The 19606-nt window shown below is 44.4% G+C and overlaps 1 protein-coding gene across 2 annotated transcripts; it reads right to left on the bottom strand.

Moving 5' to 3' along the window:
- Nucleotides 1-1332: 1332 nt before the first annotated feature.
- Nucleotides 1333-17579, bottom strand: enpp6 (ectonucleotide pyrophosphatase/phosphodiesterase 6). 2 transcript variants are annotated; one of them, XM_020651013.3, is made up of 8 exons: nucleotides 17235-17577; nucleotides 8199-8378; nucleotides 7493-7604; nucleotides 6325-6466; nucleotides 4988-5167; nucleotides 4559-4696; nucleotides 3432-3555; nucleotides 1333-3295 (listed from the first exon to the last, which is right to left on the bottom strand). In XM_020651013.3, exons 1-8 carry the CDS (start codon nucleotides 17488-17490, stop codon nucleotides 3078-3080), a joined length of 1350 nt encoding a protein of 449 aa, XP_020506669.1. In that variant the 5' UTR covers nucleotides 17491-17577; the 3' UTR covers nucleotides 1333-3077. The 2 variants fall into 2 exon arrangements, with proteins under 2 accessions (XP_020506669.1, XP_065814789.1); XM_065958717.1 differs by lacking the exon at nucleotides 6325-6466 and having other exon boundaries at nucleotides 4988-5162; nucleotides 17235-17579.
- Nucleotides 17580-19606: the final 2027 nt, after the last annotated feature.

Genomic DNA, 19606 nt, shown 5'->3' with positions numbered 1-19606 from the left:
TGTGGGAGGAAGCTGGAGTACCCGGAGAGAACCCACACATGCACAAGGAGAACATGCAGACTCCACACAGAGAGACTCCTGAAGGACGGGGATTCAAACCAGGAACCTCCTCACAGAGAGACTCCTGACAGACGGGGATTCAAACCAGGAACCTCATCACAGAGAGACTCCTGACAGACGAGGATTCAAACCAGGAACCTCATCACAGAGAGACTCCTGACAGACGGGAATTCAGACCAGGAACCTCCTCACAGAGAGACTCCTGACAGACGGGGATCCAAACCAGGAATTTCCTCACTGTGAGGGGACAGAACTGCATTGCACAGTTTAGATTTATTTTGAAAGATTTGTAAAACTTCTCATGTTTTATTATCTCCTCTAAATTCAGCGAGGTGATTTGGCTCTAACACCACCTGACGTCCCTGATGCCCAGCCTCCACCATCAGACTGTGACGTCCTCACATCCACCTCCATCCTCATTCCTCCACGGCCTGCTCCGACCTCCACCTCAGCGGAGAGGAAGTGTGGACAACAGGAACGAGAGGCATACAAAGGAGAAATCCTTCCTGCAGATTATCACATATGCTCTTTAGTAAAGCGTCTCCAGATAACACTTGTTATGAATTACAAATATTGATTGATTGATTGATTGATTGATGTCGATCATCTTTTATTTAAGGAACACATCGAGACGTTTAATTTGAGGTCTGTGACTTCATACCTGAACACACCTGCTGTTTGTTCCTGTGAGTCAGACACAGAAATATTAAAATCACATGATGACTAAAATAAAATAATGAGAAAACATGGTACCATACAATATAAAAACATATTTAGAAGTATAGCTTAAAAATAGATTAATATAAAAAGTATAAACAAATAAAGTTAAAGATAAATAAAACATTAAAACATCTTTAGTTTGAGTTGCATGATAACGAGCCTTTAAAAAAATAACAAAATTTAACGTCCCTTTGCATCTGCTGAGAAATAAAACAAAACATGGACAATAATTACCTCCAGTATTTAGGATTGATGCATGAACTGATAATAAAAATAGCATGAAATAATTGTTTAATCTAAAGCTCCTGCTCAGAACTGAACTGTCATACATGCCTGTCACCACTAGAGGGAACTGTTGTCTGTAGTATTTAATACACAACTCTCCAAACACTCATCTTCATTTAATCATTTAACCCCTAACCCTTTATGAAGAGTTAAATTAATGTATGAATATTCTTCTTTAAGGATGTAAACGGCTCTTAACCTCGGACTCTGGACTGCAGTCCTCACTTTATGTGTGTGTGTGAGGAATAAAAACCCAGACTCACAATCTGTCCTTTAGATCAAAAGCACATTTTCAACATTTATTCATCACTTTTTAAAACGTGAGTCTCATCTGACTAATCGAAAGTAAAGATCTGAATTTCAATCTACAATAAAACAGTGAAAATGTTTTTTTTTTTTTTTTTTTTTAAACAGGTGGAAATCACAAATATTCAAAGCATAGACGATAGATACATGTTTCTCCAACATGTTTGTCATGTCTTACATCTTTTCACATTTAAAAACTGTTACAGTTGTTGCATGAAGCAGAAGAGGGCAGGAGAAGGAGAAGAAGGGTATATTTAAACTGACACGTACAGAGATCAGTGTGAAAATAAAGAGTTAGGGTAAAAAAAGAAGCCGTTCGTTTTAGTGTATTTATATTTTCAGCTGTTTGATTGATATTATTGATATTTCGCTAACTTTCATTTTTTGATTCACAATAAAAACACATTAAAGGAGAAACTACAGATGAAGACGTCATGAAAACACTCGTACAGTTTAAGTAGTTTTTAACATTTAAAGGTGTAATATGAGACTTTTGTTACCATGACGAGGATGAGGGTGTTGTCTGGGAGTCACTTAAAGTCAACGCACAGTTGATTATTATCTTCACTGTGACTACAGGTAGACGCTGCGGAGTAGTGGTGTAAGAAAACATCGATGTGAAACTGTGCCAATTCTTTAAAGGGCTGCATCAATATTTTAAAGGGGACATATTATGAAAAATCCACTTCTACAGTGTTTCTGAACATATATCTGGGTAAACCGAGTGTCTACTGACCCACAAAATTTGAAATAAACCCATCCAGTCCTTTGTTTGTGGTCTGCATAAGTCTTACAACGCAGAGAAAAATGCTCTGTTTCAAATGTGCTCTCCTTGTGATGTCACAGTGGGATTCTGGTAATAAAATCCCCTACCCTCCCCTGGTATCTCCACCCATGGACTCCACCAGTCTAGAACAAAACTTTAGCGCAGATCCACCATTTTTATTCTCTCTACAGAGGATTGATGTCTACGGGGAAAACTCAGGGGGGGGCTCATTGCATTTAAAGAGACACACACACCAAAACAGAGCGTTCGGAGAGAGCTGGTTTATACAGGGTCACAAACCTCCTCTGGTGCTTGGTGCTTCATGTTATATTTTGACCAAAGCACAGTGCAGATGTTTCATTTAGACCACAGGGGACTGTTTGAAAAGGTGGGGAAGGGGGATAATATGTCCTCTTTAATATTTTTAGTTTACATTCATTGGTGACAGTGCTTTGGTGTTGTATTTAAGCCTCTGACTGCTAGTCGGCTGCTTCATCCAGCCTTTGACTTTCCCCCTCCTTTCACTCCTCTAACTAGACGAAGAGATCTATCGAGGACTCTACGCTAGCTTAGACCAAAGGATGGTTGAATCCCAGCAGGAATGGCCGGTTCCCGCAGCGTACAAGGCTGATGTGTGGACTCATTTTAGCTTTCAGGATTGTGATTGGATTGATTGTTTATCTGTCATATTAATGTTTAAACGTTGAACATTACACCTTTAAAGTTTCCTTTGAAGCACATCACACGAGTCAGAGCTTCAAGAGGGTCACAGTTCAGTCTCTTCTCTGGATCATCTTTGCCCCGTTTTTTTTTACTAAATTAGGGTAAGGTCCAGGAAAACTCTCCAGGCCCTTCAAGGCTTCAGGTCGTAGGTCTTTAAGAGTGCTGGATCCTCCTCCAGGTCTCACTGGATGGTCTCAGGTCCATGTGCTGAACCCTGTTAGAAGAACTCCCTCACAGCCAGCAGGACTCCAAAAACCCCCATACAGCAGCTCCACAGGGAGAGGGGGCGACTCAGACCCACAGAGCTCCTCAGCAGGTACTCCACCCGAGACCAGGACCCGTTGTTAGGCAGAGGGTCCACCCCAAGAGTCCTGCACATCAGGTTATAGACATCCACGGCTCGGATCGGAGCCGCACGCACGCCACTCTTGAAGTCTGTCAGGAAACACACATGGTCATAAATCAGTAACGGTTTCATTTCTAACCTGCAGAACATTTTTGTGGGTTTTTTGACAGACAACGGGTGTTTTAAATCCTCAGAGTGTAGAATATAAACATGACTTCTCCTTACCAGGTCCTTTCGCCAGGAAGAAGCCTCTCATGTCGATGAATTCGTTGTCATATCCGTGCCAGCCATTCTGCCATGCTGAGGCCTGTCCTGATCCGTTTCTCCAGTACGGGAGGGTCGTCCTGTTCTGCAGAGAAACAGCACAATGCAGAAAGGGTTAATGCATGTATGGATACAGATTATGATGAGCGAGAGCCTGAAGAGCTCAGAGGGTCAGGTGAAGTGTGGTGAAGGTGTTCTGAAATACATCAGGTGATGTCACTGTAAAATACAAAAAGCAAGAGTAACAAACATGTTCTCTGCAGGTTTCAGATCCATCACAGCTGCATATATGAAAAACAAGGTCAGGAGGATTTCAGGGGCAGTCCTCTTCAAATGATCTAGATATTTGCAAGAGTGCATGCAGGACTCCATTTCACCTCAAGGTCCTGCAGGTAGCGAACAGGACTCCACTTCACCTCAAGGTCCTGCAGGTAGAGAGCAGGACTCCCCTTCATCTCAAGGTCCTGCAGGTAGAGCAGGACTCCACTTCACCTCAAGGTCCTGCAGGTAGCGAACAGGACTCCACTTCACCTCAAGGTCCTGCAGGTAGAGAGCAGGACTCCCCTTCATCTCAAGGTCCTGCAGGTAGAGAGCAGGACTCCCCTTCATCTCAAGGTCCTGCAGGTAGAGCAGGACTACACTTCACTTCAAGGTCCTGCAGGTAGAGAGCAGGACTCCACTTCACTTCAAGGTCCTGCAGGTAGAGCAGGACTCCACTTCACTTCAAAGTACTGCAGGTAGAGAGCAGGACTCCACTTCTTGTCGGGGTTGGGGTTCTTACCTTCTGTGTGGGTCCTGCTCACCCTGTCTGGGTTTAATCCACGACAACAACCTGCTCACTTTTCTTTATAGTTACTTGTTCTATGTTTTTAGAGCGATTGTTGTTCACCTCCAGGTTTTATCTAAACTGTTTTGAAATCTTTCTGTGCTGCCTCACAGAAACACTTTGAGCATTTACACTTCTGTAGAGAGAGAAATATTGTTATTGCAGAGTGTGTGTGTCTGTCTGTGCTCTCGGAGTGAGAAATGAGCATGTGGGCAGAGGAACACTGTGTCCGGGTGAACGTGTTGATGTAGTGAAACATTACCTCGGTGATAAACCAGCCGGGCTCGGCCACCAGCGTCAGGGGGGCCACAAACCTCCCCCCTTTAAAGTGGAAACGCTCCGGGATCTCCTGTCTGCTGTACACCTGCATGTGAGACACCTGAGACAGAGCGGAGTACACCTACACACACACACACACACACACACACACACACACACGCACACACACACGCACACGCACACGCACACGCTTTGTGCCTCTTGTTTTCTCACTCACTTCTCATGTGTGACTTGTCTCTTTTAACCCTAATTAAATCTGTAGTCAATTATGTAACACTGAACCAGATCTTTATGTTGTAAAGAAAGAAAAGCTGATCTATACTCTTTAGTCTGTCTTTATAGAGTCTCACTGTACTGATCTACACTCTTCAGACTTCTTTGTAGGAAGGAAACTCAGGTGGTGCTGTCTTACATGTTGGTATCTGCTCTCTTCAGGCCACAGGCTGACCACAGGTCCTCTGTCTAACATCTTTCTGATGTGCGACATGTTGATGTGTTTGTCCAGCTCGATGACTTTCTCCATCCATTGCAGCTTCATCATGCCGTGATCGGAAAACAGCACCACGTTCAGCTGCTGCTCCATCTTTCTGTCCTGCAAAAAACACACCTTCAGTGACCTACACCATCAAGAAACACACCTTCAGTAATCTACACCATCAAGAAACACACCTTCAGTGATCTACACCATCAAGAAACACATCTTCAGTGACCTACACCGTCATGAAACACACCTTCAGTGACCTACATCGTCATGAAACACACTTTCAGTGACCTACATCGTCATGAAACACACTTTCAGTGACCTACATCGTCATGAAACACACTTTCAGTGACCTACACCATCAGGAAACACGCCTTCAGTAATCTACACCATCAAGAAACACACCTTCAGTGATCTACACCATCAAGAAACACATCTTCAGTGACCTACACCGTCATGAAACACACCTTCAGTGACCTACACCGTCATGAAACACACCTTCAGTGACCTACATCGTCATGAAACACACCTTCAGTGACCTACATCGTCATGAAACACACCTTCAGTGACCTACACCGTCATGAAACACACCTTCAGTGACCTACACCGTCATGAAACACACCTTCAGTGACCTACACCGTCAAGAAACACACCTTCAGTAATCTACACCATCAAGAAACACACCTTCAGTGACCTACACCATCAAGAAACACACCTTCAGTAATCTACACCATCAAGAAACACACCTTCAGTAATCTACACCATCAAGAAACACACCTTCAGTAATCTACACCATCAAGAAACACACCTTCAGTAATCTACACCATCAAGAAACACACCTTCAGTGACTTACACCATCAAGAAACACACCTTCAGTGACCTACACCATCAAGAAACACACCTTCAGTAATCTACACCATCAAGAAACACACCTTCAGTGACCTACACCATCAAGAAACACACCTTCAGTGACCTACACCATCAAGAAACACACCTTCAGTAATCTACACCATCAAGAAACACACCTTCAGTGACCTACACCATCAAGAAACACACCTTCAGTGACCTACACCGTCAAGAAACACACCTTCAGTGACCTACACCCTCAACAAACACACCTTCAGTGACCTACACCATCAACAAACACACCTTCAGTGACCTACACCATCATGGAACACACCTTGAAGGTACATGGTGTGTGTGTGTTGACAGTAATGATGACAGTAAGGATGAAAACAGTTTATAGCAGTAATGATGATGTCACTGACTCTGATCGCTCTGTTGAGCGTTTCCATGGCGACGTCCAGCTGTTTTACAGCTGTTTTGACCTGCTGGGAGTCTGGACCGAAGTGATGACCCTCAACATCGATTTTCTCATAATATATGGCCGCCATGGACACCTCGCCTGACCTACAGGACAGAAAACACACAAACAACTACAAAACCTGTTGTCTTTAAACATCCACAGGCTTCTCTGTAGGACCGATGGTCCTCTCTTGTCCGTTCTGTGGTTACTCAGAATGATCATTTACACACATAGGCTCTAAAGCCTCGTTTCCAGGAAGCGGAAAGGACAAACATTTAACACACTGTGTTTAAATAACCCGTGGGTTTTGATTTCAAGGTTTTATTGTGACTAATGTCAGCGCGTAGCTCCGCCCCATGGACGACCTCAGAGGTGTTCACCTCTGCCCTTTTTTTACCGTCACGTTCTTCTTCTTTGTTGGAATTGATTGGACAGCTACGCTGTGTTGTGCTGCTATGTTGTCCCACTATTAAGCATCTGACGTGGCTACCGCTATCGGATTTAGTCAAGGACTAGAGAGAAGAAGAACATACTCACTGATTATTTGGATGTTAGTAAGAGTTAACTAGCTAACGTTAGCTGATTAGCACGCCCCATGCTTTCATGATGATAAGTTTCTCGCCCTTCACTTCTCAAACTGCAGCATTATCAAGAAAACATAAAGCTGTCTGAACGTCTGTAGACTTTCATCGTGGTGGCGGTGTAAGGAGACGGATTCTCTTCTAGGTATCTGTAAACATCACTAAGGTGACGTTCTGGTCAGGACTTTTCTGGTTTATCTTCATATCTCTATTTCTCTCCCAGTTTGTCAACATAAATGTAAACATGCATCATTGTGTAGAGAAGCCTGCAGCAGCTCCACAGTTTAATGGTGGCTATGAATGGCGTCCATAATGTTTACACATTACAGCATGAAGGTCATGAACACACTGAAGTCTCATTAACACCTTTCCAGCTCCTGAAACAGGACCATCAGAGGAGCAGGCAGGGCTTTCTGGGAAATGGAGTTTGTTTATAAACCTGACTCAGGAGATTGGAAAGTTGGGTCTCCGTCATCATCGCTCGCCGACTGAAACAAAGGCTCTGGCACAGTCCTGCGTGACACGTGTGTAACACCTGTGTTTTGTTACCTGAGGACACTGAGAGCGTTGTTGATGGAGTCTGTGAGGTTCTTCTCTGACGGGTTGTAAACGTACTCCTCACAGAACGATGGACGAACTCCCAGAATCTCCACCTCACAGCCTACACACACACACACACAGCTCCTCAATCAAAACAATTACAAAAGATGACATTGAGGCTGGCGTGGAATCATGGGAGTGATTCTCTCTGCTAGGTGCACAGTAAAGAAAAGAGAGGGTACAGGAACATTTGAAGTGCAGAAAAAGTGATGTTGTTTTTGCAGTTTGTAAAAACTCCACCCACACACTCATCCTTCTCCACTTGAGGGGGAAAGTTTGTGTGTGTGTGTGTTGGTGATTTCACACTTCAGATGAAATGCATTTTTTCACTTCCTCTTCATCCAAATGTTTTCCTGCCACTGACTCATGTTTGTAAATGTGAAGTTGGAGTGAGCTGATGTGAGAATGCAGCAGGGAGGATAATTCACAATGAGCCATCAGGAGGGAGTGGATACGTCTAAATCCTACTACCAGCGCACGACCTCAGACTGTAAACACGAGTCTGTTCTTCTCCACTCTCAACTTCATATTGTGATTCTATTGGAGCACATAGCTCTAACGTCAAGTAAAAATACGTCATTATAGCTCTTACTTCTTCCACCACTTCTCATCGGTTGGTGTCTGTGTGTGTGTGTTAAACGGCGTGTGCGCTCACCGGGCCAGTAGTACATGAACGCCTTCCTGCCCAGTTTCTGCAGAGTGACCCACAGCGGCTCCGACCCGTCCCACCACAGAGGAAGTCGACTGTCGGCGTTGGTCCCAATCAGAAACTCCTTTTTAGAGACGTCATCATACATGTAGTTTCCTGTCATCTGATGCACGTCACAGTGACGACCTGAGGAGGAGAAAAACATCACAGTCACTTCTTCCAGCATGTCAACACAGACTGACATTTTTTTTTAGGATTTCACTGAAACTTGAAAAAAAAAAATACAAAACTAATGTATGCGTGTGAGAAGAGATCAGTGACTCAGATGTTTTACTCTGACTATTTACAGTAAATGATTGCAGTACGTAAATCCCTCCACCAGGGGGCTCTCGCTCAAAACAATAACAAAGGATGACGTCCAGTGATTCTCTGCTACTCCCTCCCCGTCTCTGATGAAAACCAACTCTGCGACCTGAGGAATCTCTAGGTTTACAGACGAGCTGATGTATCCGAGTTTAATTTACATAAAGTTTTTATCACAGCAGCTCATACAGCAAGAGGACGACAGCTTTCAACAGACACAGAGAGGAGGGCCGAGTGTGTGTGTGTGATTGTTTCAGCAGGAGAATGAGCTCCATGAAAACACACACATCAGCACATCATGAGACAAGCTGCTGTTGTTTTAGTTTTCAGTGAGAGGAGAGTGACTCTGAGGACTGAGCAGCAGGAAGAGAAAATAACATAAATAAGGAAAAAGTTTGAAGTTTAAAATCTGCACGTTCAGTGTACAACTGTTTGAATTAAAAAAATTAAATCAGGTCAAAGGTTATGTGATGATGAACAGAGCAGTGCTAGCAGAGTGTGATGTTTGTAAATGTTGCAACATGTCTGTATGAAGTTGTGTTCCTTCTTTCAGCATGCTGATATCAGAGTGGTGTGAGTGCTTTCAGAACATTTGAGATAACAGAGGTGTATTTCATTCTGGAGATAAAGAGGAGGCGAGCTCACTAGCCAAAACGTGTTGGTCTAACAATTCAAGGTCACATATTCTCCTCCTCTTCTTCAGTGTAAATAAGTCTCAGAGCTCCTCAAAACATGTGTGTGAAGTTTCTTGTTCTAAATCCACTCTGATCCTGTATTTGATCATGTCTAAACCCCTCTATTTCAGCCCTGCTCAGAACAGGCTGTTTCTGTGTCTGTACCTTTAAATATGGAAATGAGCTGTGTCTGACCACGCCCCCTCTCTGGAAGGGCTTGGGTGTCTCGGTCTTTCTCGCTCCATGTCCTATTGTTTACGGTGAGAAGGCAGACTCAGAGGGCAGAACAAACACCTAGCTGTGGGAGTGTCACCCACCTGGGGGAGGGGTTACTGCCCTTTGTGATGTCATGAAGGGAAAATCTCCAAACGGCCTGTTTGAGCACACGTTTTCTGAAAAGTGGAGCAGGCAGAAGACGGAGAGGATGGACTTTTGTCATCATTGGGGGTTTGTAGACGGACTAGAGACACATATTAGAGTTAGATGAACATGGAGAAGTCTGATAAATATGCATAAAAAATGTCATTAAATATCAAATATGTTGTTTTTTAATTTATTTAACAGTTTTCTCAGATTGCCTCTCTATACTCCAGTTTAAACACAAACTGTTTGATCCAATCTGATAACGTCATCATCCCTATTTTCTTTTCAACAAACTGATTTCAAAACTGAATCCTATCCAGTCCCTGTAACGGTGTTGGGTTATTCTGGAACAGCCCTGGTTACTGAGGTGAATGTTAATGTGTGAGGTAGGCTGACTTCCAGCTGAACTCCCAGCATCCTTTGCTGCACGCTGACTCAGAGATCTGTTGATGTTCTTCCTCATGAGTTCACAGAATGAGAGGGAACAAAGAACCCCACACACACACCTCAAGTCTTCAATAGCAGAGGACCAAACCTTTCTCCCCAGACTCTGATAATGTGAACTAATATGAAGTTATTTTTATGCTAGGGTTATTTGATGGAGGATATGAAGAATGTCTTCTAGTGTTTCACACTGTGGTAGCATTTTTTTAAGGCACAACATCTCGACAGAGCACCTGCAGAACCCATTTGTTAGGGAACTTAGCTAGCTGTGCAGCCAACTATCTGGAACAGAAGTGACAAACATCCAAGAGTAAGAACAACACGCGCAAGGATCTAGAGAGGAGAAAACAACGTGAGGAAGAGCAAACAAACAGCTTTAAGTCTGATCGGACACACAGGTGCTGACAGGAAGTGACCAGAGACAGAGCCCAGGAGCTGACAGGAAGTGACCAGAGGCAGAGCACAGGTGCTGACAGGAAGTGACCAGAGGCAGAGCACAACATCAACAGCTGTTCTTGATAGCTCTAACCAGCATCAAAACCATCCAAACCTCATCATTAAGTTAGTAGGTGTTCATAAAGGATAGGATAGGATAGTACTTTATTGATCCCCAGAGGGGAAATTCAGGCGTTACAGCAGCACAGCAGCACAAAGAGCTGGGTCTTTAGCTTTTTCTTAAAGATGCAGAGGGACTCTGCAGAGCCAATGGAGTTTGGAAGTTCGTTCCACCACTGGGGGGCGACAGAGGAGAAGAGTCTAGTCAGAGACTAAGGACCCTGTTGAGAAGGTTGGATCAGACGCCTTTCATTGGCAGAGCGTAGTGGGCGGGAGGGAGTGTAGACCTGGATGAGAGAGTTAAAGTAAGGAGGAGACGTTTTGTTAGCAAGCAGCAGTTACAAATTATGAGGTTAGTGTGGGAGGGGGGGCGCGAGCGGTCTCGATACCCCCCGAGAAAAAAGGCCAGAGCTGTTGCACTTCACTGGGATCCATTAAATATTCAGACATTCTTTCTTTTGACAAAAAAATATTTAAAAATGAGACAAATAATGAAACAGAAGTTGAAGAATGCAGAAAAAAGAATAAACTGAACTCTGTGAAAGATTCAGTGCACTTTTAGACCCTGAACTTTGAAGCTGTTGTTACAGTCACAATGTTTCTTTCTGGTCAAACTGCATGTTTAATGACAGCAGGTTTATCATTTAACTGCATGTTTCATATTATAGAGCCTGTTACTGTCATAAAGTAAGACCACACACACACTACAACAAACTTCCCTCTCAGTTCCAGTGCGTGTGTGTGTGCGTCCGCCCTGAAGCTCTTAAATGATCTGATTATACAAACACTCTGCACTTTCACTTCTTCACCTGAATAAAGAACGAGGTCAAAATGGACCGTTTGCACGTTTCTGCTCGCTACTTTAGTCTCCTCTGCATGCTCGAGCAGAACACACACACACACACTCAGTTGTGCCTACATGTGTGTATTTGCGTGTGTGTGTGTGGTTGGTCTGGGCCATATGCCTGGATACACACATCAGATGCTCTCAGATCTCGCCGTTTTGATTTAAAAGAGCGCGGCCGAGTGACGGAGCGAGTCGCAACAGCGTGAGGTCACATGGTCCCGTGTTGGAATTAAACGCTTGTGCATTTCACAAGATTAACAACTCGATTGCATCCGAGCTGTCGGGTACTGTGACACACACACACACGCACGCACGCACGCACGCACGCACGCACGCACGCACACGCACACGCACACGCACACACACGGTTGTCAAAATGTTCAGTACTTTGATACTTTGTTGTACAGCACGTTTTTCACAAACTTAAAAACAAACGACAGATCTTCAGTCCTATTGTAAAGCGAGACAGAGAGAGAGAGAGAGAATGAGCTGAATGAGAGAGGAAGAAGGACTTTTTATGCCATCAAAAGAACAATTCAGATTGACATTCCAATTAGGACCTGGCTCAAAATTCTCAATTCAATAATAGACCCAATTATTTTATATGGTAGTGAAGTATGGGGCCCATTAACCAACCAAGACTTCCCCAAATAGGAAAAACAGCCGCTGGACGCCCTGCATGCAGAACTGTGTAGAAACATCCTGAGAGTCCACAGACACACGGCCAGTAATGCATGCAGGGCAGAACTTGGCCAATACCCTTTAATCATTAACATCACATTCTATAAACACCTCCAATCCAGTGACCCCCACTCCTACCAGTTCAAAGCCCTTCAGTGCCAAGAGTTGAACCCAGATAAGAGTCCCCTCTGCCAGCTGATCCTGAAGCTCTGCCCTCAAACACCAGGGCTTCAGGACACACCCCAAACAATCTGGCCCAACCAAATTATCTCAAAACAAAAATACAATTATATCAAATATTGGAAGGAAAGCACCAAATCACAAAGTAAATTATTTGAGCCTAAACAGAGAGTACAAGCTGGCAGAGTACCTGAGCACAGTGAGGCATGTGAAACTAAGGAAAACCATGACGATGTACAGACTGAGTGAACACAGTCTGACCATAGAAACAGGCTGTCACAGACAGAACTGGTTACCCAGAGAGGCCAGGCTGTGTTCACTCTGCCATCAGAATCTCACTTCCTCCTACACTGTGACATGTATAAAGATTGAAGATAATAAATATCCTGACTTTCTCCATCTCCCTGATCCTCAGAAGCTGCTCTATCTCTGTGGAGAGAAAAGTCTGTGTGCAGTACGAGCTGCTAAATATGTTCATGATTGTCACAAACTGAGACAAAATACACTTAATGTTTCATAGTAAAAATAATTCATGTTATTGTTAATGTCTTTTATTCATATTTGTTAACTGTATATATTGTAATCATTTGCTGTTCAAAATGTTTTCTGTACTGCTCTGGCAACATAGATTGTTGATCTGTCATGTTAATAAAGCTCATTTGAACTGAATTGAATTGAGAGAGAGAGAGAGAGAGAGAGAGAGAGAGAGAGAGAGAGAGAGAGAGAGAGAGAGAGAGAGAGAGAGAGAGAGAGAGAGAGAGAGAGAGAGAGAGAGAGCGCTGGTGGTTAGGGTATTGAGGCTGTCGTCTCGAGCGGGAGGCCCGGGTTCGCTTCCACCCGTGGCCTCCTTCCGCATGTCATTCCCCACTCTCTCTCCCTGGTTTCTGACTCTATCCACTGTCCTATTTCACAAGGGCCCCCCTGTGCACACCACTGCTACAGAGTTAAGTTTACACACACACAGAGAGAGAGAGTTTTTTTTCAGTCAGACCCCCTGGCCACTGAGCGTTTTTTCCAGCAGTAAACTGCTGGCTGTTTACTGCCGTTTACTATTTTTTTACACATCGGGAAGTTTTTGGTCCAGAAACTTTGCAAAAGTTGGACACCACGTTCAACTGTTTGTCTGCAATTTTGGGGAAATTAAAGAAAAAATGAACCAGTATCTGGTGACTGGGATTTCTATTTATGTTGCTGTGTAGAAGTGTTGTCAAGACCAAACTAACCAAGACCGAGACCAGAGGACTCAAGAGATGGAGACAAGACGTTTAGGGATCCAGACCGAGTCAAGACCATGACCAAGGCAGGGCGAGACAGAGGCCATAAATATCCCTGAAAAATCATCTTGTGCAGCGGTCACTCACTTACACTGTAACATGGGGAAGGTTCCGGCCGTAACCGGGGGATAGAAATCAAACTATAAACGAGTTATTTGTGTGTTAGGAAGAGCCGTTTTCTTTTCAGCACAGTAATGATGTGGGAAAATAGCTGATCAGTGGCGGTCTTGATTTCAAATCTGGATTGATGTTGTTTGACTTTAACTAGAAGTGTTTCTCACAGCGGGTCCTCACAGCATGCGGTGTGAGCGAGTGTCACAATCTTGATTGCATTGTTTGTTATTTTATCGTCTGCTAGAGAGCTCATACTCCGAGTGGAACAACACTCTCTGAACTGACCTGAGAACACGCTGCTCAAATATTGACTGGGGGGAGAACACACACACACACTGCACATTCACTGCAGTGTGTTATGTACTCAGAGATGAACAGCCACATCATAGAGAATCAGATCTGTTTTATATCTTCCTTCTGGTGTCTGTATTTTAATGCACATACACGCAGCCTGCAGATCACACTTCACCATGCATCATTAACGCTCGTCAGTCATCACACACACACACACACACACACACACACACACACACACACACACACACACACACACACACACACACACACACACACACACACACACACACACACACACACACACACACACACACACACACACACACACACACACACACACACACACACACACACACACACACACACACACACACACACACACACACACACACACACACACACACACACACACACACACACACACACACACTGTGACTGTAGGTAACTCTGGTAACATAAGGCAGGTCACTAAAGGCTTTTGCGCTCGCTAATCCCGTGCAAATGAGTCTAGAAGACACCGTCTAATTAACGTAACATACACAAAGGGTTAAATTCTCCCCTAACTGCACTGCAGAGCAAACAGCATCTCTGCACCAGTGCTGTTTACATGTATCTAAATAAGTCATGCAGTCATTTAAATGAACAAATCAGCCTCATTGCAAAAAGTGGCACTAACAGCCACGCAAAGTTAGACTGAAAAGATGGCCGCGCTGCAGTATTTATAAGAGACGTGACGCTCAAACATTCCAGAAATCAGGTAAACAATTCCACCTCTGGTAGACCAAATAAAGGCTGTTAGTATGACTGTTATCCATATAACCACGGTTAAATCAGTCAGCGGCTCAAACCTGGCACATCTTTATACCCGTCCTCCACCTGGCAAAGGTCTGCAGCCGTTACACATGGGGTGTGACTGTTTATTCTCAGTGTGAGAGTGCAGCTCAGTCAGAGTGAGAGTGCAGCTCCGTCAGTGTGAGAGTGCAGCTCCATCAGAGTGAGAGTACAGCTCCGTCAGAGTGAGAGTGCAGCTCCGTCAGAGTGAGAGTGCAGCTCCGTCAGAGTGAGAGTGCAGCTCCGTCAGAGTGAGAGTGCAGCTCCGTCAGAGTGAGAGTGCAGCTCCGTCAGTGTGAGAGTGCAGCCCCGTCAGTGTGAGAGTGCAGCTCCGTCAGTGTGAGAGTGCAGCTCCGTCAGAGCGAGTTTGTAGTTCTGGGATCAATGAGTTCAGACACACCTGCAGTAACTGATCATCAATAAAGACATAAACCTGACGTTTTCATGAGATCATAAATGTTAATTCACCTCATCAACAAGGCCATCAAATCAAACCCTGTACAATAATGGCCTGTGTCTACCTAGCGTCTTCTTCTGCGTGCCAGCATTAGCAGCAGCAGGTGGCCGCCCTGAGAGAAAGCGCAGCACCCAGTGTCTTTTATGTGCTTCGAAGTTGAAAATCTGTCAACTTTTCAGAAAAGCGCTGTTGATGTTAACAGCGCTCTTTTCACGACGGATGATATTCCCCATATTTTTGTCTACGACCGATCGTGCCCTGTACTCACATCCTGTTTGCTCCATGTCTGATCGGGAAAAAAATCGATCTCAAATAAAATAACAAACAAATGCAGTAAAAAGCACAGTCACACAGCGACTGTCGTCATAGAGACAGAAGGGACGTGCAGCACTCACTATTCTCAGTGCACCAACGCTTCATCAAGTGCTCCCGAGCACACAGCCAGCAGTTTACTGCCGGAAAAAACGCTCAGTGGCCACGGGGCCTGACTTAAAAAAAGACTCTCTCTCTCTCTCTGTGTAAACTTCACTCTGTAGCAGTGATGTGCACAGGGGGGCCCGTGTGGCTCAATTGTTGAAAAACGCACACAAAAGTGCCCGCTTGGGAACCAAAACGAGTGCTAAAGTACCCTCCTGGTTGGCAAAACACACTAAACTGCCCCCTTGGCTGGTTAAAACATGATAAACTGCCCTCTTGGGTGGCAAAAACGCATGCTAAAGTGCCCTCCTGGTTGGCAAAATACAACTGCCCTCCTGGTTGGCAAAACACACTAAACTGCCCTCTTGGGTGAAAAAAAACATGTTTAAGTGCCCTCTCGGGAGGCAAAAACGCATGTTAAAGTACCCTCTTGGGTGGCAAAAAGGCGTGCTTAAGTGCTCTACTGGTTGACAAAATACAACTGCCCTCTTGGGAGGCAGAAACACGTGCTAAACTGCCCTCATGGGTGAAAAAAAAAACACTTAATTGCCCTCTTGTGGCAAAACACACTAAACTGCTGCCGTTGAATGGAGAATATTGATTCCTATGAAGACATGCAAGCTTGAATCAAGTCTCAAGTCTTTGAGGTATAGTACCTCAAAGACTTGAGACTTGATTCGTCCCTGCAACCTGCAGCATTGGAGCAGCACTTATGTCCGTGCTTCATCATAGTTTGTTTCTTTTGAGGTGTCAAATAAATATTTTGAGTATTGTTCCCTGTGTGTTTTTAATCACAGAGCCCTCTTGGCTGAAGAAAACACACTAAACTCCAGAAGACTATTAGGACCAAGAAATACTATGAAACATCATTGTTGCAATGACTTTCATGTGGGGCCCTTTTTTGATCTTTATTGAGCCAGAACTCCTATATCTCACAGAACCAGTTTGGATTATCTGATATGCTAATATGGTGTTAAAATGCACTAGAATACAGGAAATGGCATCTACCCCCAGACCCCCTAGGGATTTATTTCCTTCATATGTCCATGTCTCTGTGTGTTCTTCACAGTCCAACGTTGAATCTACACAGTTCTCATGAATGCTGATCCTAACTACAAATTAACTTGAGTAGTCTGTCTAGTTAGTCTGTTTAAAGGCTACATAATGTATAACACATAAACATGCCTAAAGTGCCCTCTTCTCCTCTGTTTGTCTCCTTTCCCTTCTTATCACATTATTTATTTTCACAGCTGATCAGAAAATCTGAATATTAAACTTCAATACGATTCTAGAGCAAATCAAATGACATGATATGATATGCTATATTGACACCTGTTCTGTCTCAGAACAGAAAATAACCTCAGGGCTCCCAATATCAGGAATAGATTTATTTGAATGGTTTTAAACATCGCAGGTGAACTTCTAATCATCGTGAAAACATTTTTGAAAAGAAACGTTATTACCTGTCATCAGTGAGTAGTAGTTGATCATTGATTGATTGATCATTGATTGATTGATTGATTGATTGATTAATTGATTGATTACCTGTCATCAGTGTGTAGTAGTTGGGGTAGGATAAACTGGGGAAGTCCGGCGTCATGTAGTCCACCTTCACACCGTTGGTCACGAGCTCTGTGAATCCCGGCAGCGCGTGCAGGTCGTCCATGTAGTCATACCTGAATCCATCGATCAGGAAGACGAGCAGCGGTTTGCTCGCGGGGCTCTGCTGTCCCTCACCGAGCACGAGGAGGAGCAGCGCGAGGAGCTGCGGGGAGCACGCGGGGCTCTGACTGCGGGACATTGCGGGCTGTGCTCGTGCTCCGAGAGAAGACACGAGAGAAATGAGCAGACAGCTGAGCGAGCACGGTGTCCTCCACAGGGGGGAGGGGTCACATGTGCGGGGGTGGGGGACGACACGACACGCAGATACAACACCCACGAGTGTGTTCAGGGAGCGACCCTTCAAAATAAAACCACACTCACTTATTATGAAAGGAATCAAATCTTGTCATAATTATTAGGGTTTGTAATATTGTCGTTTAAAGTATTTCATTGTTGTTTTCATTCTTGTGGGTTCACTTAGTTTTAACGTCTGTGATAAGAGATGACACACTGTTGGTTTAAATCTGAGTGTGAACATGTGTCTGATATTCATCATCTTCACGAGGTGGACATACCTGGAGGGATTCTTCTTCGCTGTTTATTCCAAAAATAAAAAAAACGGAACTCTGCTGAGTTTAAAGCTCAGACAAACAGAAAGGAAAGATGTGATATTCAACATCAGAGCTTTTGCCTTTATTGTGAAAGGACAGCGGAAAGAGCAGGACATTGGCACAAAGAGTGGGGAATGACATGCGGGACTGCCAAGCCATCAGCGCCCCAGCTAAGATCAGGGATTGGTTTCTGCTCCTGAAGCAACAATGATGAAGCAACAGCTCCACCTAGCGGCTAAACTCATTAATGACGGCTGCATGATTTGTTCAGATTTTATTGTGCAGATGATTGTATTTTATTTCACGGATGATGAGGTTAATTTGCATACTGAAGGCCGTGGTTTGGTTGACTGACAGGTTTCAGACTCACCTCTCTTTGATCTTAACTTTTCCAACATGGCGACGCTCACAGAGACTATCTCCATGTTTGAATCAACATGAAACTCTCTGCTGAGAGTCGTGAAGAAACACGTCTCCATGCTTTCAAACAGGGCCCGTGTGATTGGTTGAAGGTTACAGATCAATGGCGTTGATCACATGAAGACATGGGACATGAGTTTAATCAAACATTGTTATTTTATTATCTTAAAAAGTAACACAAACCCCACAGGGTATCACATACACTACAACAACAGTAACACCAGAACTACACATCAAAGGGACTTTCAGATATTATAGACATTTAAAAAATCCCTCTTTTTATTGTTTAAATTATTTGACTAGGCATGACAGATAAACATCATTTACAGTATGACATACAGCATGTCACCGTTAGAAACAATGTTATTGTTGTTGAACCTCCGTCTGTAGAAACACTGCGCCGATGTACCGGGAAGACATTTCATGGACCGTCTGTAGAAAAGGATGGAAGGGAACGGGACCAAGGCTGGACGGGGGGGGGGGGGGGGGGGGGGGGGGGGGGCAGTGCAAACATCGGGGGGGGGGGGGGGGGGGGGGGAGAGGACCTCCATCAGGCGGGGGGCTGCAGCTTTAGACCACAACACCTGGACTGGACTCTACTGTAGTGGTTTCTCCCAGATTAATGGTGCAATAGAAAGTGTTTGGGGGGACGGGGCGCCTCTAGAGGTAAAGGAGACTTCTGTTCCCGGTCTTAACGACTCAAAGCTCAGTCCCAAAGGTAGAAAGGACTTGGGGCGGGACAGGATGTGAAGCAGAGGAGGGTGACTTTGAACTCTTGGTGGTTACTCGTGTAGTGGTTTTAGAAACAGAGCTGTGGTACAATCAGAGGTAAAAAGCCGACACCAGATCAGGGAGCAGCACTCGTCTCTTTAAGGCCTTTAGAGCAGCTCTTCACTGGGACATGACAAGGTTTAGTTTCAGTGTAAGACATATGAACCAGCAGGGGGCGCCTCCTCTGCCTCATTATGAAGACGTCTTTGATAAAGTGGTCAGCTGATTTATTCCCTCCCTTTCTTTGACATGTTCAATAACAAACGACCTCCGCTACTTTAAAACTAAAAGCTGCCGGGAGCAAATTCACAGGTTGGTCAATTCTGCGTTTCTCACCTATTTTTGGGTGTCTCGTAAAGATGCAAAAGCTGCGTTTATGTCTCTTACACGAAGAGAGAAGAGGAGACGCCACGGCCTCTTAATTGCAAGAATACATTGGCAACGTTCCTGTATCGAAATGTTGCCAACGATTTTGTAAAAATGTGGCCAGTGTGCAGGAGTTAGCTTCAACCT

This window comes from Labrus bergylta, chromosome 9, assembly GCF_963930695.1.
Source record: "Labrus bergylta chromosome 9, fLabBer1.1, whole genome shotgun sequence".
Classification (NCBI taxonomy): domain Eukaryota; kingdom Metazoa; phylum Chordata; class Actinopteri; order Labriformes; family Labridae; genus Labrus; species Labrus bergylta.
Note: the sequence above shows the minus strand (reverse complement) of the source record. Positions and strands in the feature narration are given on the sequence as shown.

What these genes read in the sequence shown, in the direction of transcription:
- enpp6 (XM_020651013.3), bottom strand. Translation starts at nt 17,490, where the DNA reads ATGTCCCGCAGTCAGAGCCCCGCGTGCTCCCCGCAGCTCCTCGCGCTG. An exon ending in AACGCTCTCAGTGTCCTCAG is followed by an intron (nt 6,467 to 7,492) that starts GTAACAAAACAC and finishes TCTGTCCTGTAG; the next exon opens with GTCAGGCGAGGTGTCCATGG. An exon ending in CTTCCTGGCGAAAGGACCTG is followed by an intron (nt 3,296 to 3,431) that starts GTAAGGAGAAGT and finishes GTTTCCTGACAG; the next exon opens with ACTTCAAGAGTGGCGTGCGT.